General features: G+C 43.8%; 1 protein-coding gene across 1 annotated transcript in view; it reads left to right on the plus strand.

The window, feature by feature from the left end:
• Positions 1-44: 44 nt before the first annotated feature.
• Positions 45-13,002, plus strand: part of PRIMPOL (primase and DNA directed polymerase) — a 35,615-nt gene continuing 22,657 nt past the window's right edge. The window contains exons 1-5 of the mRNA XM_066380167.1: positions 45-116; positions 5,071-5,179; positions 7,763-7,997; positions 11,369-11,466; positions 12,401-12,530. Of these exons, the coding sequence (XP_066236264.1) occupies positions 7,818-7,997; positions 11,369-11,466; positions 12,401-12,530 (408 nt within the window). The 5' untranslated portion in view covers positions 45-116; positions 5,071-5,179; positions 7,763-7,817. The remainder of the gene's footprint in view (positions 117-5,070; positions 5,180-7,762; positions 7,998-11,368; positions 11,467-12,400; positions 12,531-13,002) is intronic.

Genomic DNA, 13,002 nt, shown 5'->3' on the forward strand with positions numbered 1-13,002 from the left:
CGCTTCGGACCCTCCCATCCCTCACGCTCTGCCTCCGCGCGCAGATTGAAGAGTGGGTCGCGCTGGGTGCCGGCAGCCACTGAGGACGCAGAAGTTCACGGAGCGGGTTTCTGGAGGTAAACGGTGTGGGGCCAGAAAGCCCTGTGGGCCCCAGGGCTGTGGGGAGGAATTCACGAGCGGGCCTGATGTTCAGTCTGCACTAGGGGAGCGAGGAACGGGCCGCGACCCGCTGTGCTCTGCTTCCCCACGGGCGACCCAAATCACAAGCCTTCACTGCCCGCCTGCTTTGGGTCGTGAACTCCTTCCAGACCTTGATACGAACTCGGAATTGTTTTCGCTGGAGATTGTACCAGCGCAATTGACAACGAAGTTCCGCCTCACATGTCAAGGGGCTCATGACATTCGGACAGAAGGGATCCTGTGTTTATTTTATTTATTTTTACAGAGACAGAGAGGGATAGATAGGGCAGACAGACAGGAATGGAGAGATGAGAAGCATCAATCATCAGTTTTTCATTGTGACACCTTAGTTCATTGATTGCTTGCTCATATGTGCCTTGACGGTGGGACTACAGCAGACCGAGTAACCCCTTGCTCAAGCCAGCGACCTTGGGTCCAAGCTGGTGAGCTTTACTCAAACTAGGTGAGCCCGCACTCAAGCTGGCGACCTCGGGGTCTCGAACCTGGGTCCTCCGCATCCCAGTCTGATGCTCTATCCACTGCGCCACGGCCTGGTCAGGCGGGACCTATGTTTAGACCATGGGGCCCCCAACTCTGTTACTGCCTATTTGGACGTAAATCAGGGGTCATGTTTTGCACAGAAGTACACGTTGTTTTATCCAGTGGTCCCCAACCTTTTTTGGGCCACGGACCGGTTTAATGTCAGAAAATATTTTCACGGGCCTGACCTGTGGTGGCGCAGTTGATAAAGAGTCGACCTGGAAATGCTGAGGTCGCCGGTTCGAAACCCTGGGCTTGCCTGGTCAAGGCACATATGGGAGTTGATGCTTCCAGCTCCTCCCCCCCTTCTCTCTCTCTGTCTCTCCCTCTCCTCTCTAAAATGAATAATAAAAAATAAAAAAAAAATTAAAAAAAAAAAAGAAAATATTTTCACGGACCGGCCTTTAGGGTGGGACGGAAAAATGTATCACGTGACCAAGACAAGTGTCAAGAGTGAGTCTTAGACGGATGTAACAGAGGGAATCTGGTCATTTTTAAAAAATAAAACATCGTTCAGACTTAAATAAAAATAAAATGGAAATAATACAAGTTATTTATTCTTTCTCTGCGGACCAGTACCGGTCCACGGCCCGGGGGCTGGGGACCAGTGGTTTTATCGACTGCTTAATTATGTTCTCTTGCATCTTCACACATTTTTTTATTTTATTCTTTCAACAATGCCTGGAGGTGGGAAATTACAGTTTCCACCCGGGCTGGAAGAGGTTAAGGGGTTTGCTTTAGTAAAAAGGAGAGTTAACAGGAGTTAAACCAGGATCCCAGGATAAAATTTAGGCCTTTCTTAGTCGCTCCCAAAATCGAGGGGGGATCAATGTCTGGCTCTCTTTTTAATTTTTTTCTGCAGTAAAACTGAAACTAAGACCCACTCCCTGAGTGCTGAACTTTCTTACCAAAAGGATGCTTCGCAGCAGCACCAGCACCAGCAGCAGTTTTCTGGTTTCCTGTAGTTATACTAATATACTTGGTTTAGAGAAACCATCTCAAACAGTTGGCTGGAGGCACTGTCTTCTGAGTCAATAATTTTTTTAGAGAGTTTCACAGGTGGAAGAACTTGATCCAACCCCTGAAGGGGAAGAACTTGGGAAAGGCAAGAGGGGCCTCGGAGTGGCCCGGTGCAGGGAATGCTCATTACCATTCATTTGGCGAGAAAACCGAACAACAAATAAATGTGGGAACTGGTTTAGGGCTAGATTCTGGAGAGAGTTTGGACTTCTTGGTGTAAACCAAAGTGTGAATTGCGTGGTGCTCTGAGTCATGAAAAGTTATGAAAATGCCTGACCAGGCAGTGGCGCAGTGAATAGAGTGTCGGACCAGCACGCAGTGGGCCCAGGTTCGGAACCTGAGGTCACCTGGCTTGAGCACGGGGTCGCTGGCTTGAGTGTGGGATCATAGATATGAGCCCAAAGGTCACTGGCTTGAGCCCAAAGGTCACTGTCTTGAGCAAAGGGCCCTTTGCCCTGCTTTAGTCCCCCCACCCCCTCACCCCCCGCAAGGCACATATGAGAGAGCAAGAGTAATCATTGAATAACTAAGGAGCCACAACGAAGAATTGATGCTTCTCATTTTTCTCCCTTCCTGTCTTTCTGTCCCTGTCTGTTCCTCTGTCTCACACACGCACACACAAAAATTATGAAAATGGATTTAAGGCAATGATTAGTCTGGCAGACGTGGGCTTTCTGGATCAGAGATCCTGTGAGGATAGTTAAAAGGGGGAAGTGGAAAAGAACAATGTGTCTCATCCCTTACAGGAGACTTTTGGGAAATTTATATAGGAGTTATTTCTGTTCAAGCATAGGCAGGCAAAGCAACTGAAGGGGGGAAAATCAGTCAATCCATTTTACTTAATTTAAGGTGTTACTCATCTGGAAAGTAAATTTATATAATAATATTAGTGTAAGTGAATTTTAATCACATACTTTATTGTGAACAGTTTAGCAGTGGGAGAAATTGCATAAATGTGTTCTCAGAGGCCATGAAAGGGGTTATATTATGAAAACATTGCCAAATAGCAGAAATTACTAAATATGTATACTAGAACTAGAACATATTACCAGAAGACACATGGTATTGATATATCTATAGTGTGTCTGTAAAGTCATGGCGCACTTTTGACCGGTCACAGGAAAGCAACAAAAGACGACAGAAATGTGAAATCTGCACCAAATAAAAGGAAAACCCTCCCAGTTTCTGTAGGATGGTGTGGCAGCATGTGCGCATGCGTAGATGATGATGTAACACCGTGTATACAGCAGAGCAGCCCACGGCCTACCATGCCAGTCGAGATGTGGACGGTACAGAGGAAAGTTCAGTGTGTTTTGTGGCTCGCTAAATTCGAATCTGTGACCAAAGTGCAACGTGAATATTGGCGCGTTTATAACGAAGTGCCACCACATAAGAATCACATTACTCGGTGGGATAAGCAGTTGAAGGAAACTGGCAGTTTGGTGGAGAAACCCCGTTCTGGTAGGCCATCAGTCAGTGACGAGTCTGTAGAGGCTATACGGGATAGCTACCTAAGGAGCCCTAAAAAATCTGTGCATGAGCCCACATCGAACTGCACTGAATAGGTATGAAACTGGGAGAGTTTTCCTTTTATTTGGTGCAGATTTCAGATTTCTATTGTCTTTCGTTGCTTTTCTGTGACCGGTCAAAAGTGCACTGTGAAAAAAAAAATGCACCATGACTTTACAGACAACACTGTATTCTCAGGTCAGAGGGAAGAATTGGGTTTTGGGAATAAGAACTGACTTGCGATTAGACAGAAAACAGAGACCAGGAGAACTGGGCTTGGGAGAACCATGAGGAGGCAGGCTTCACATCTTAGAAGCACGTTTCCCTAGACCAGCTGTTCCTGGGTGCCAGGCCATCCGAAGTCATGGCTGGGCAAGCCTAGGCGTAAACCTTGGGAAACCAGGGCTAGCCGGTCTGTGAGTCATTCTCCACCCCCCAGCCCAGTGTCCCTTCTCCCACTACTTCCTCTAATCCTTTTGGTGTAAGCTCACCTTTTTTCTAGCCTGACCACCTTTTAGTTGTAGTCAGTATCAAAAATAGTTAAATTAAATAAAGATTCTGGTGCAGTGTTTAGAGCTCTTAAAGCCAGCTATTTAAAAATACAACAAATATCTTTCTTTGGAATCTGGAAACTGTTAGCAAAAATAGTTATGGTCCCTATGTGAGAAAGTTTTGCTTACAATTATATAAAAGAAAGGACACTCTTTTCCCACCAGGAATGCAAAGCATTTCTGAAATGGTTCTAGAGAGAAGGGATGAGGAATACGATAGTCCACAGCCAGAACGCCAGATGCTGCCGTGGCCTTTGCCCCTGCCTCCAACCCTCCTGCTGCAGTCCAAGCCCAGCTGTGTGCTGACCCTCTGTCTCCAGCCCCCCTGCTGCAGTCCAAGCCCCAGCTGTGTGCTGACCCTCTGTCTCCAGCCCCCCTGCTGCAGTCCAAGCCCCAGCTGTCTGCTGACCCTCTGCCTCCAACCCTCCTGCTGCAGTCCAAGCCCCAGCTGTCTGCTGACCCTCTGCCTCCAACCCTCCTGCTGCAGTCCAAGCCCAGCTGTGTGCTGACCCTCTGCCCAGCTGTTCAAGTTTTGAAACTGTGCAAAGAACAGAGGGCATAACATGCATTGCACCTCTCTTTTCTGTGTTGGCATTCACGGTTTCTTCAGCCCAGTAAGTGTTAAACTCTGATTCCATGACTTTTAAGGACACACTCCCATTTTCCCACCAGTATTTTGACAATAAAAATTTTTTTTTCCCGATAACAGTGTCACTAAGTGTGACCCGCAACGTGGTTATTCTATTCAGTTACTGGCTCTGTACTGTTCACATATGACTGCATTCTGTGTTTATTTTCTTTCCTAGGTAATCAGGTTTTATTAAAAGCTAAATTTCATAGAGGAAAAGTTAGTTTCTCATTAGGTTGTCTAAATGTTGGGGACTTTTATCTGTATGTGAAGCAGGTTCAACTGAATACCTAGAATCTAGCAATAAAGAGCTTTATCTATATAACTTTGTATTGAAAAATTAAAGCAGCTTTATTGAAAATTGCCCCATCTCTTCAATCCAGTGAAATTACACTGCTTTTCTATGTATACCTCTTATGAAATTTATGTTGATACCTTTAAAATAATATTTCTGTTTCTTGGTTTATAACTTATAATTTTCATGAGTTAACTGTAACTTTAAGAGAAGAATCTTTGGTTTATGTTTGAAGTCATATTTGAAATCTATGAATAATATGTCTTTTTATCCTAACCATATCATGACATTCATGACAGTCCTACCCTCTCTTACCCTTTTAGGATGATTCTATTCTTTTCTTCCAGGGAATGTTTATTTCCCAGTGAGTCTGTGTTGTTGCCAAGTTTTCTGCTAAAATTCAAGAAAATATTTACCACCTTGATAAGTACAAGTTCTGGAAAGACATTACCAAAGGTAAATAGGAATTTTACCCTCAAATGCTTTCATATATATTATTCACTTAAAAAGACTAATATAATATAGCTGTTTCTACATAGATAAATTATGACACTGATGATATTAATGAAGAGGGAAACTGTGTCAGTTATCTATTTCTGTGTAAAAACCAGGCCAAAACTTAGTGGCTTTAAAAAACAACAGTTTTTTCTTAGAATTTTGTGAGTTGACTGGGCAGTTCTTTGCCAGGTCTCATCCTAACTCACTCACGTTTACTCATGCATTCTATTCAGATGATGTTTGGATAATCCAAAATGGCTTATTGCACATAATCTGGTAGTTGGTGCTGGCTGTTAGCCGGGTAACTTGGTTCTCCAGATGGTCTTTTACCCTCTATGAGGCTACAGTTACAGCATGACACAGTCTCAAGGAAGGACTCCAAGATGGCCAAATGCAGTGCAAAAACACTTATTGAACTTGTGCGTGCTTTACATTGTTGATGTGACATGCCAAAGCAAGTCACATGGTCAAGGCCAGAGTCAGTATGGGAATGGGCTTAGGCATCTCTCTCTTTTTTTTTTTTTAAGTGAAAGGAGGGGAAATAGTGAGACACACTCCCACATATGCCCCAACTGGGATCCACCCAGCAACCCCATCTGGGGTCAATGCTCAAATCAGCTGAGCTGTTTTCAGCACCTGAGGCTGACGCTGGAACCAACTGGGCCACTGGCAAGAGGGGAAGAGGGAGAGAAGGAAAGGGAGGGGAGAGAAGCAGATGGTCACTTCTCTCGTGTGCCCAGACCAGGGAGGGATTGAACTCGGGATGTCCACACGCCAGGCCATATCACTGAGCCAAGTAACCTGGGCCCATTTATTCCTTTTAAAAGTCATATTTATGGTTCCTATACACATCCTAAAGCAAAACTAGTCAATATTGTAATTCCCATTCATAACACTGAGTTATCCTTCTAACTACGAGTTGTTTTTTTGAGAAGTGCAGTGAACAGGGACAGCTCAGAACTGCACAGTGGAGCCTAGGAGCGAGTGCCCTCTCACAAATAATGGTATAAATGATGGCCAAGGTAGTAGCACCAGCCGGGGAAGGTGGACAGCACTTGATGCAATAAAAGCAAAACCACAATGATACAAAACACATCACCATGAGGCCTGGTAATTTAAAAAACATTTTCCTATCTCATATTTGTCCTCAAGATAACTACCTGAAGTGCTCAAAAAGGTATTGATTCTCATTTTGTAGTTGAGTAAGATTCAGGGAGCTCCATTAACTTGTCCAACCCCGTAGCTGTTAGATGGAAGAGCCAGGATCTACAGCAGGGGTCCCCAAACTTTTTACACAGGGGGCCAGTTCACTGTCCCTCAGACTGTTGGAGGGCTGAACTATTAAAAAAAACTATGGGCCCTGGCCGGTTGGCTCAGCGGTAGAGCGTCAGCCTAGCATGCGGAGGACCCGGGTTCGATTCCCGGCCAGGGCACACAGGAGAAGCGCCCATTTGCTTCTCCACCCCCCCCTCCTTCCTCTCTGTCTCTCTCTTCCCCTCCCGCAGCCAAGGCTCCATTGGAGCAAAGATGGCCCGGGCGCTGGGGATGGCTCCTTGGCCTCTGCCCCAGGCGCTGGAGTGGCTCCGGTCGCGGCAGAGCGACGCCCCAGATGGGCAGAGCGTCGCCCCTGGTGGGCGTGCCGGGTGGATCCCGGTCGGGCGCATGCGGGAGTCTGTCTGACTGTCTCTCCCCGTTTCCAGCTTCTAAAAAACAGAAAAAAAAGAAAAAAATTAAAAAAAAAACTATGAACAAATCCCTATGCACACTGCATATATCTTATTTTAAAGTAAGAAAAAACAAAATGGAAACAAATACAATATTTAAAATAAAGAACAAGTAAATTTAAATCAACAAACTGACCAGTATTTTAATGGGAACTATGCTCCTCTCACTGACCACCAATGAAAGAGGTGCCCCTTCCGGAAGTGCGGCAGGGTGCTGGATAAATGGCCTCAGGGGCCACATGCGGCCCGCGGGCCGTAGTTTGGGGACGCCTGATCTACAGGTTTCTCATCATCAGCTCTGGGCTCATTTACATGATAACTAGGAAATGAGTTGTGAAGTTGTTTTTTTGTTTGTTTTTTTGTATTTTTCCGAAGTTGGAAACGAGGAGGCAGTCAGACAGACTCCTGCATGCGCCTGACTGGGATCCACCCGGCATGCCCACCAGGGGGCGATGCTCTGCCCACCAGGGGGCGATGCTCTGCCCATCTGGGGCGTTGCTCTGTTGCAACCAGAGCCATTCTAGCGCCTGAGGCAGAGGCCATAGAGCCATCCTCAGCACCCGGCCAACTTTGCTCCAATGGAGCCTTGGCTGTGGGAGGGGAAGAGAGAGACAGAGAGGAAGGAGAGGGGGAGGGGTGGAGAAGCAGATGGGTGCTTCTCCTGTGTGCCCTGGCCGGGAATTGAACCCGGGACTCCTGCACGCCAGGCCGATGCTCTACCACTGAGCCAACTGGCCAGGGCCAAGTTTTGAAGTTTTATCAAACAAAATATATTGTGAACAAAGTCACTGATGTCCTTGTTTGTTTGTTTTCATAGTACTTGGTAGAAAGCTTACTGGGGTAGGATTTCTTCTCACCATACTTCTGAACCAATGAAGAGAAAATGGGAAGCAAAGCTGAGGCAGATTGCAGACCGTGCCTCCCAGTATGAGAGGAAGCCGCTGCCCTCAGTGTACAGACCCAGGCTGTCGAAGCCAGAGGAACCGCCCTCTGTTTGGAAACTCTTTCCTCGGCAAACTCAAGCTTTTAACTTTGTTAAAAGCTGTAAAGAGGTAATTTTTAATCTTTTTTTGTTGTTTTGAGCTACTGTTACCTAAGATTTCTTTAAAATATCTATTTTCTTTATTTCAGGCCATATATCTACCAACTAAATTTAATTGTGATCTTAATATCACATGACTTAGGAAAAATATCCCTGTGAAGCATTGGCTAATTAATAATGAAAAAGAATGACATATCTAGTGCCAATTAGTTTTAAAAAATTGTAATGACATTTAAATGAAGCAGTACTTAGAGGAAGAGTGACCATATTTAAGGACTAAAAAATAATAGAATGACTGAGGTGTTTTTAAAAAATAAGTGAAAGGCGAGGAGGCAGGGAGGCAGAGAGACAGACTCCAACATGTGCCCTGATCACCTGTGAAGTCCCTTACAGGGCAATGCCCTGCCCACCTGGGGCTGCTACACTACTGTTCGGCAACTGAGCTATTTCAGCACCTGAGGTGAAGCCATGGAGCCATCCTTAGCACCCGTGGCCAACTTGCTCAAACCATTTGAGCCATAGCTGTGGGAGGGGGAGAGAAAGAGAGAAAAATGGGAGGGGGAGGGGTGGAGAAGCAGATGGGTGCTTTTCCTGTATGCCCTGACTGGGAATCGAACCCGGGACTTCCACATGTTGGGTCAATGTTCTTCCACTGAGCCACCTGGCCAGGGCATGACCAAGTTTTTAAAAGTAAAACTAAAAGAATTCAGAAATACGAGTAAATGAGTGGAGTAAGAAGTTTTTAAGGGTAAAATTAGGGAAAGGAGAATTGAATTTAAACAATAAGAAATGAAAATGTCTCAAATTATAATAGCTTAGCTTTAATAAGCTCTAGAACTTAAATCATAGTGTCTAAGCACACGTATATTATCTTTCTACTACCTCCTTTTGCACTTGAGTCAGTGGACTTATCTTAACAATTTCCAACACATTAGGCAAGTGGGAGGAAGAAATGCTTGCTACATGCTAGCCTCACAAAGGGTGTGGTGCACAAAAGTAACCAAAACCGTGTGTGCTGCTTGTCATTTGTTTTTAGGGGCATTGTGGGGAACATAAGAAGTACAGTTGACCCTTGAGTGACAGGTTTGAATAGCGTGGGTTCACTTGTTCCTGGATTTTTTTAAATGTGTGCTGTAAATGTATTTTCTCATCTTTACAATTTTTGTAATGACAATTTTCTTCCCACTAGCTTACTTTGGTGTAAGAATGCAGTATATAATCCAGGCACACCTCAGATATTGCGGGTTGGGTTCTAGACCACTGCAATAAAGTGAGTCTCTCAATAAAGCTAGTTGTGATCTTGTTACAGGTGGGGTTTTGTCTTTAGCTAAGTTAGCTTATAAAACACACATCTGTGAAGCACAATAAAAGAGAAGTGCAATAAGACGAGGTCTGCCTGTACTTGTACAAAATATGTGTAAATAGACTTTTTATTATTGGTTAAGACTTCTGGTCAACAGTAGGCTATTAGTAGTTAACTTTTTGGGGAGTCAAAAATTATATATAGACTCCTATAATTATGTAGGAGTCAACGCCCCTAACCCCTGCATTGTTCAAGGGTCAGCTGTGAACAGAAAGATGCCTGTGTGAAATCCAGCACAGATATGTTGTGATTCTTATCACTGATGCTATATAAAAACTCAAAGTGCTGAAAGTTTCTTAGAAGAGGACTCTGCCTAGTAAAGAGAAGCAGCTCACTCAGATCTGATGACAATGGTTTAGGAAATATGAGAAACGCTTTTCACGCTCATTCTGTGCAAACCTAATTCAGGTGTCAGAAATGAAAATACTGACAGATTCATTTGATCTTGAATTAAAAAATAAATAGAGGAGTGGGATTACTAGCTTTAACCAATCACTGGTCTCTAAAATTTCTCTCAAGAAGATTTTTAATAGGGTCAGGTAACTTAGTCCTCCTACGATTTCTCAATCATGAAAATGGAAGTTTGTTCCTTCATAGGCTCCACAGCCCCCTTCAGCTAAGTGGGAACAGAAGAACTTGAGCGTTCCTTTATTGGAAGCCACGGTGGCAGCAGACAGAAAGTTACAGCAAGTGCCACGGCAGTTAACTTGAAAAGGACTGGTTTCTCATAGAAAAGACAATCATAGTTACTCATTAAAGTTAAGCATTTTAAAACTGCTTTTAAGATTAACTTATAAATATTTCATTTTAAAAATTGGTTCCCACATGTTTTTATATATACTAAAGAATTTTTAACTGATTTTAGCCCAAATCATTTACATTTAAGTAGTTTTAAAAAGTAAGTTTAATTTCATAAACTAGCAAATAAAATTATAATAGGAAGTCAAACTAGACTGATTGAAAACTGATTTTTTTTTTTTTTCCATTTTTTTTCTGAAGCTGGAAACAGGGAGAGACAGACAGACTCCCGCATGCGCCCGACCGGGATCCACCCGGCACGCCCACCAGGGGCGACGCTCTGCCCACCAGGGGGCGATGCTCTGCCCATCCTGGGCGTCGCCATGTTGCGACCAGAGCCACTCTAGCACCTGAGGCAGAGGCCACAGAGCCATCCCCAGCGCCCGGGCCATCTTTGCTCCAATGGAGCCTTGGCTGCGGGAGGGGAAGAGAGAGACAGAGAGGGAAAGCGCGGCGGAGGGGTGGAGAAGCAAATGGGCGCTTCTCCTATGTGCCCTGGCCGGGAATCGAACCCGGGTCCTCCACACGCTAGGCCGACGCTCTACTGCTGCTTTTTTTTCTTTTTAATTTGAATGTTCTAATTATTTCTTTCTTGACCGTGCATGGCTTGAGTAACTAAAAAATAAATACAAATAACTAGATTTTTTTTTTTTTGTATTTTTCTGAAGCTAGAAACGGGGAGAGACAGTCAGACAGACTCCCGCATGCGCCCGACCGGGATCCACCCGGCACGCCCACCAGGGGCGACACTCTGCCCACCAGGGGGCGATGCTCTGCCCCTCCGGGGCATCGCTCTGCCGCGACCAGAGCCACTCTAGCGCCTGGGGCAGAGGCCAAGGAGCCATCCTCAGCACCCGGGCCATCTTTGCTCCAATGGAGCCTTGGCTGCGGGAGGGGAAGAGAGAGACAGAGAGGAAGGAGGGGGGGGGGTTGGAGAAGCAAATGGGCGCTTCTCCTGTGTGCCCTGGCCGGGAATCGAACCCGGGTCCCCCACACACCAGGCTGACGCTCTACCGCTGAGCCAACGGGCCAGGGCCCAAATAACTAGATTTTGATTGGCATAGATTTAATGATTATTTTTCTTGTTTTTAATAATACAAATGTTCAAATTGCAGTGTTTAAAAATTTGAATAGTAAAATTACTTATGAACACATAATAGTTACAGTTGCTTACATTTTCACTTTATTAATTTTTGAATTCTATTTTTGATTTTATAAAGGATGTTCATGTATTTGCATTGGAATACAAAGTGGGCAATGGACAACGTATTTATCTTGTAACAACCTATGCTCAGTTTTGGTTTTATTATAAATCCCGGTAAGTAGTTTGTAAAGGACAACATATTACAGTTACATTTCCTTCATCTAGTAATGTTTGTGAAATCAATTCAGGCTGAATTGGCTTGAATAGTTTTCAACCACATAATTGGTTACTATCCCTTTACTGTTAGAATTGAATTCCGGAGCTTCCTGGTCATGGCAGCGTTGCATGATCGCACCAGGTGTTGGGAGGATAAGTTTGTGTGTTGCGTTTTGAGTTTCTGTACTACCTGTGCCACATGATGACACAATTCCCTCATCACTCTCCCGTGTTCAGACTACTCCAGACCTCGTATTTGTGTGGGAAGTCGTCCAGGCTTCACTGAGCACAGGTTATCGTTCACTAACCGAGTCAGCATGTTCTTACTAACCTGTGTTAAAGTCTTACCCCTTTTTTTAAATTGAATTTATGAGGGTGACACTAGTTAAAGTCATACCTCTTGACGGAAGAATGTAACTGCAAACGTGAGCAATGAAAGCTCATTCAAGTCAGGTGATTCCAGATTTTTAAATTAATTTTTAAAGTGTTTCCTAATGATAATATGTAAATTAAAAATTATTTAAAAATTCATGGAATACCAAGAATATGTAATTCTGGGACCCCAGTGTGAGAAAGGAAGTTCTTAAAAATATATGCTTCATGGTAACACCTAAAGCAAAGATATAAATGTTACACAGTGTCAACATGTGTGAATAAATAACAGTATAAATTGGCCATATTTTCAAATTAAATGATGTTACAGAATATGATTGTTACATCTTGTTTGATGGAAACTTAATACTGTGATCCATAAACCTATGGTGAATAGTTTTCATTATGTCATAGCTATATGTAGTTAAAACAGTTAATGTAGTATCTTGTATAAGATCAAGTCCTGTGATTTAAAAGGTATAAGATATAACTCTTAACAATTATGAATTATTCAATCTAGAAGAAATCTCTTACACTGCTATGAAGTCATTCCTGAACATGCCGTTTGCAAGCTCTATTTTGATTTGGAATTTAACAAACTTGCCAATCCAGGAGCTGATGGAAAAAAGATGGTTGCATTACTCATTGAGGTAAATTCAGACTCAGGTTCGTTTCCTAGTATGGATCTCTATTTTCATTCATAAAGTGAGTCCAACCTATGTAATATATAGGTCCTGGGTTTTTCCTCCTGTTTCTTGTTTCTACTTTTCCTTTTGACATTCATCTCTTAATGTTGCTTCTCTGGGTAAGCTTCTGAAAAGGAGGGAGGCTTAGTTTATGTTCAGATATTCTGTAATATTACTATATCCAGTAAAAAATAGCAGCTTTGGGAAATGTTAGCAGTTGAGGAATTTTCTGGTTTTTAATTAATTCTCTGACTTACATTATAAGTAGCTGACTCAGGTGAAGATTAGGCAAATAATTTTTACTGTAAAAATTGGGTATTGAGGCCCTGGCTGGTTAGCTCAATGGTAGAGTATTGGCCCGGTGTGTGGAAGTCCTAGGTTCGATTCCCGGTCAGGGCACACAGGAGAAGCGCCCATCTGCTTCTCCACCCTTCCC

The sequence above is a fragment of the Saccopteryx leptura genome, chromosome 4 (genome assembly GCF_036850995.1).
Source record: "Saccopteryx leptura isolate mSacLep1 chromosome 4, mSacLep1_pri_phased_curated, whole genome shotgun sequence".
Lineage (NCBI taxonomy): Eukaryota > Metazoa > Chordata > Mammalia > Chiroptera > Emballonuridae > Saccopteryx > Saccopteryx leptura.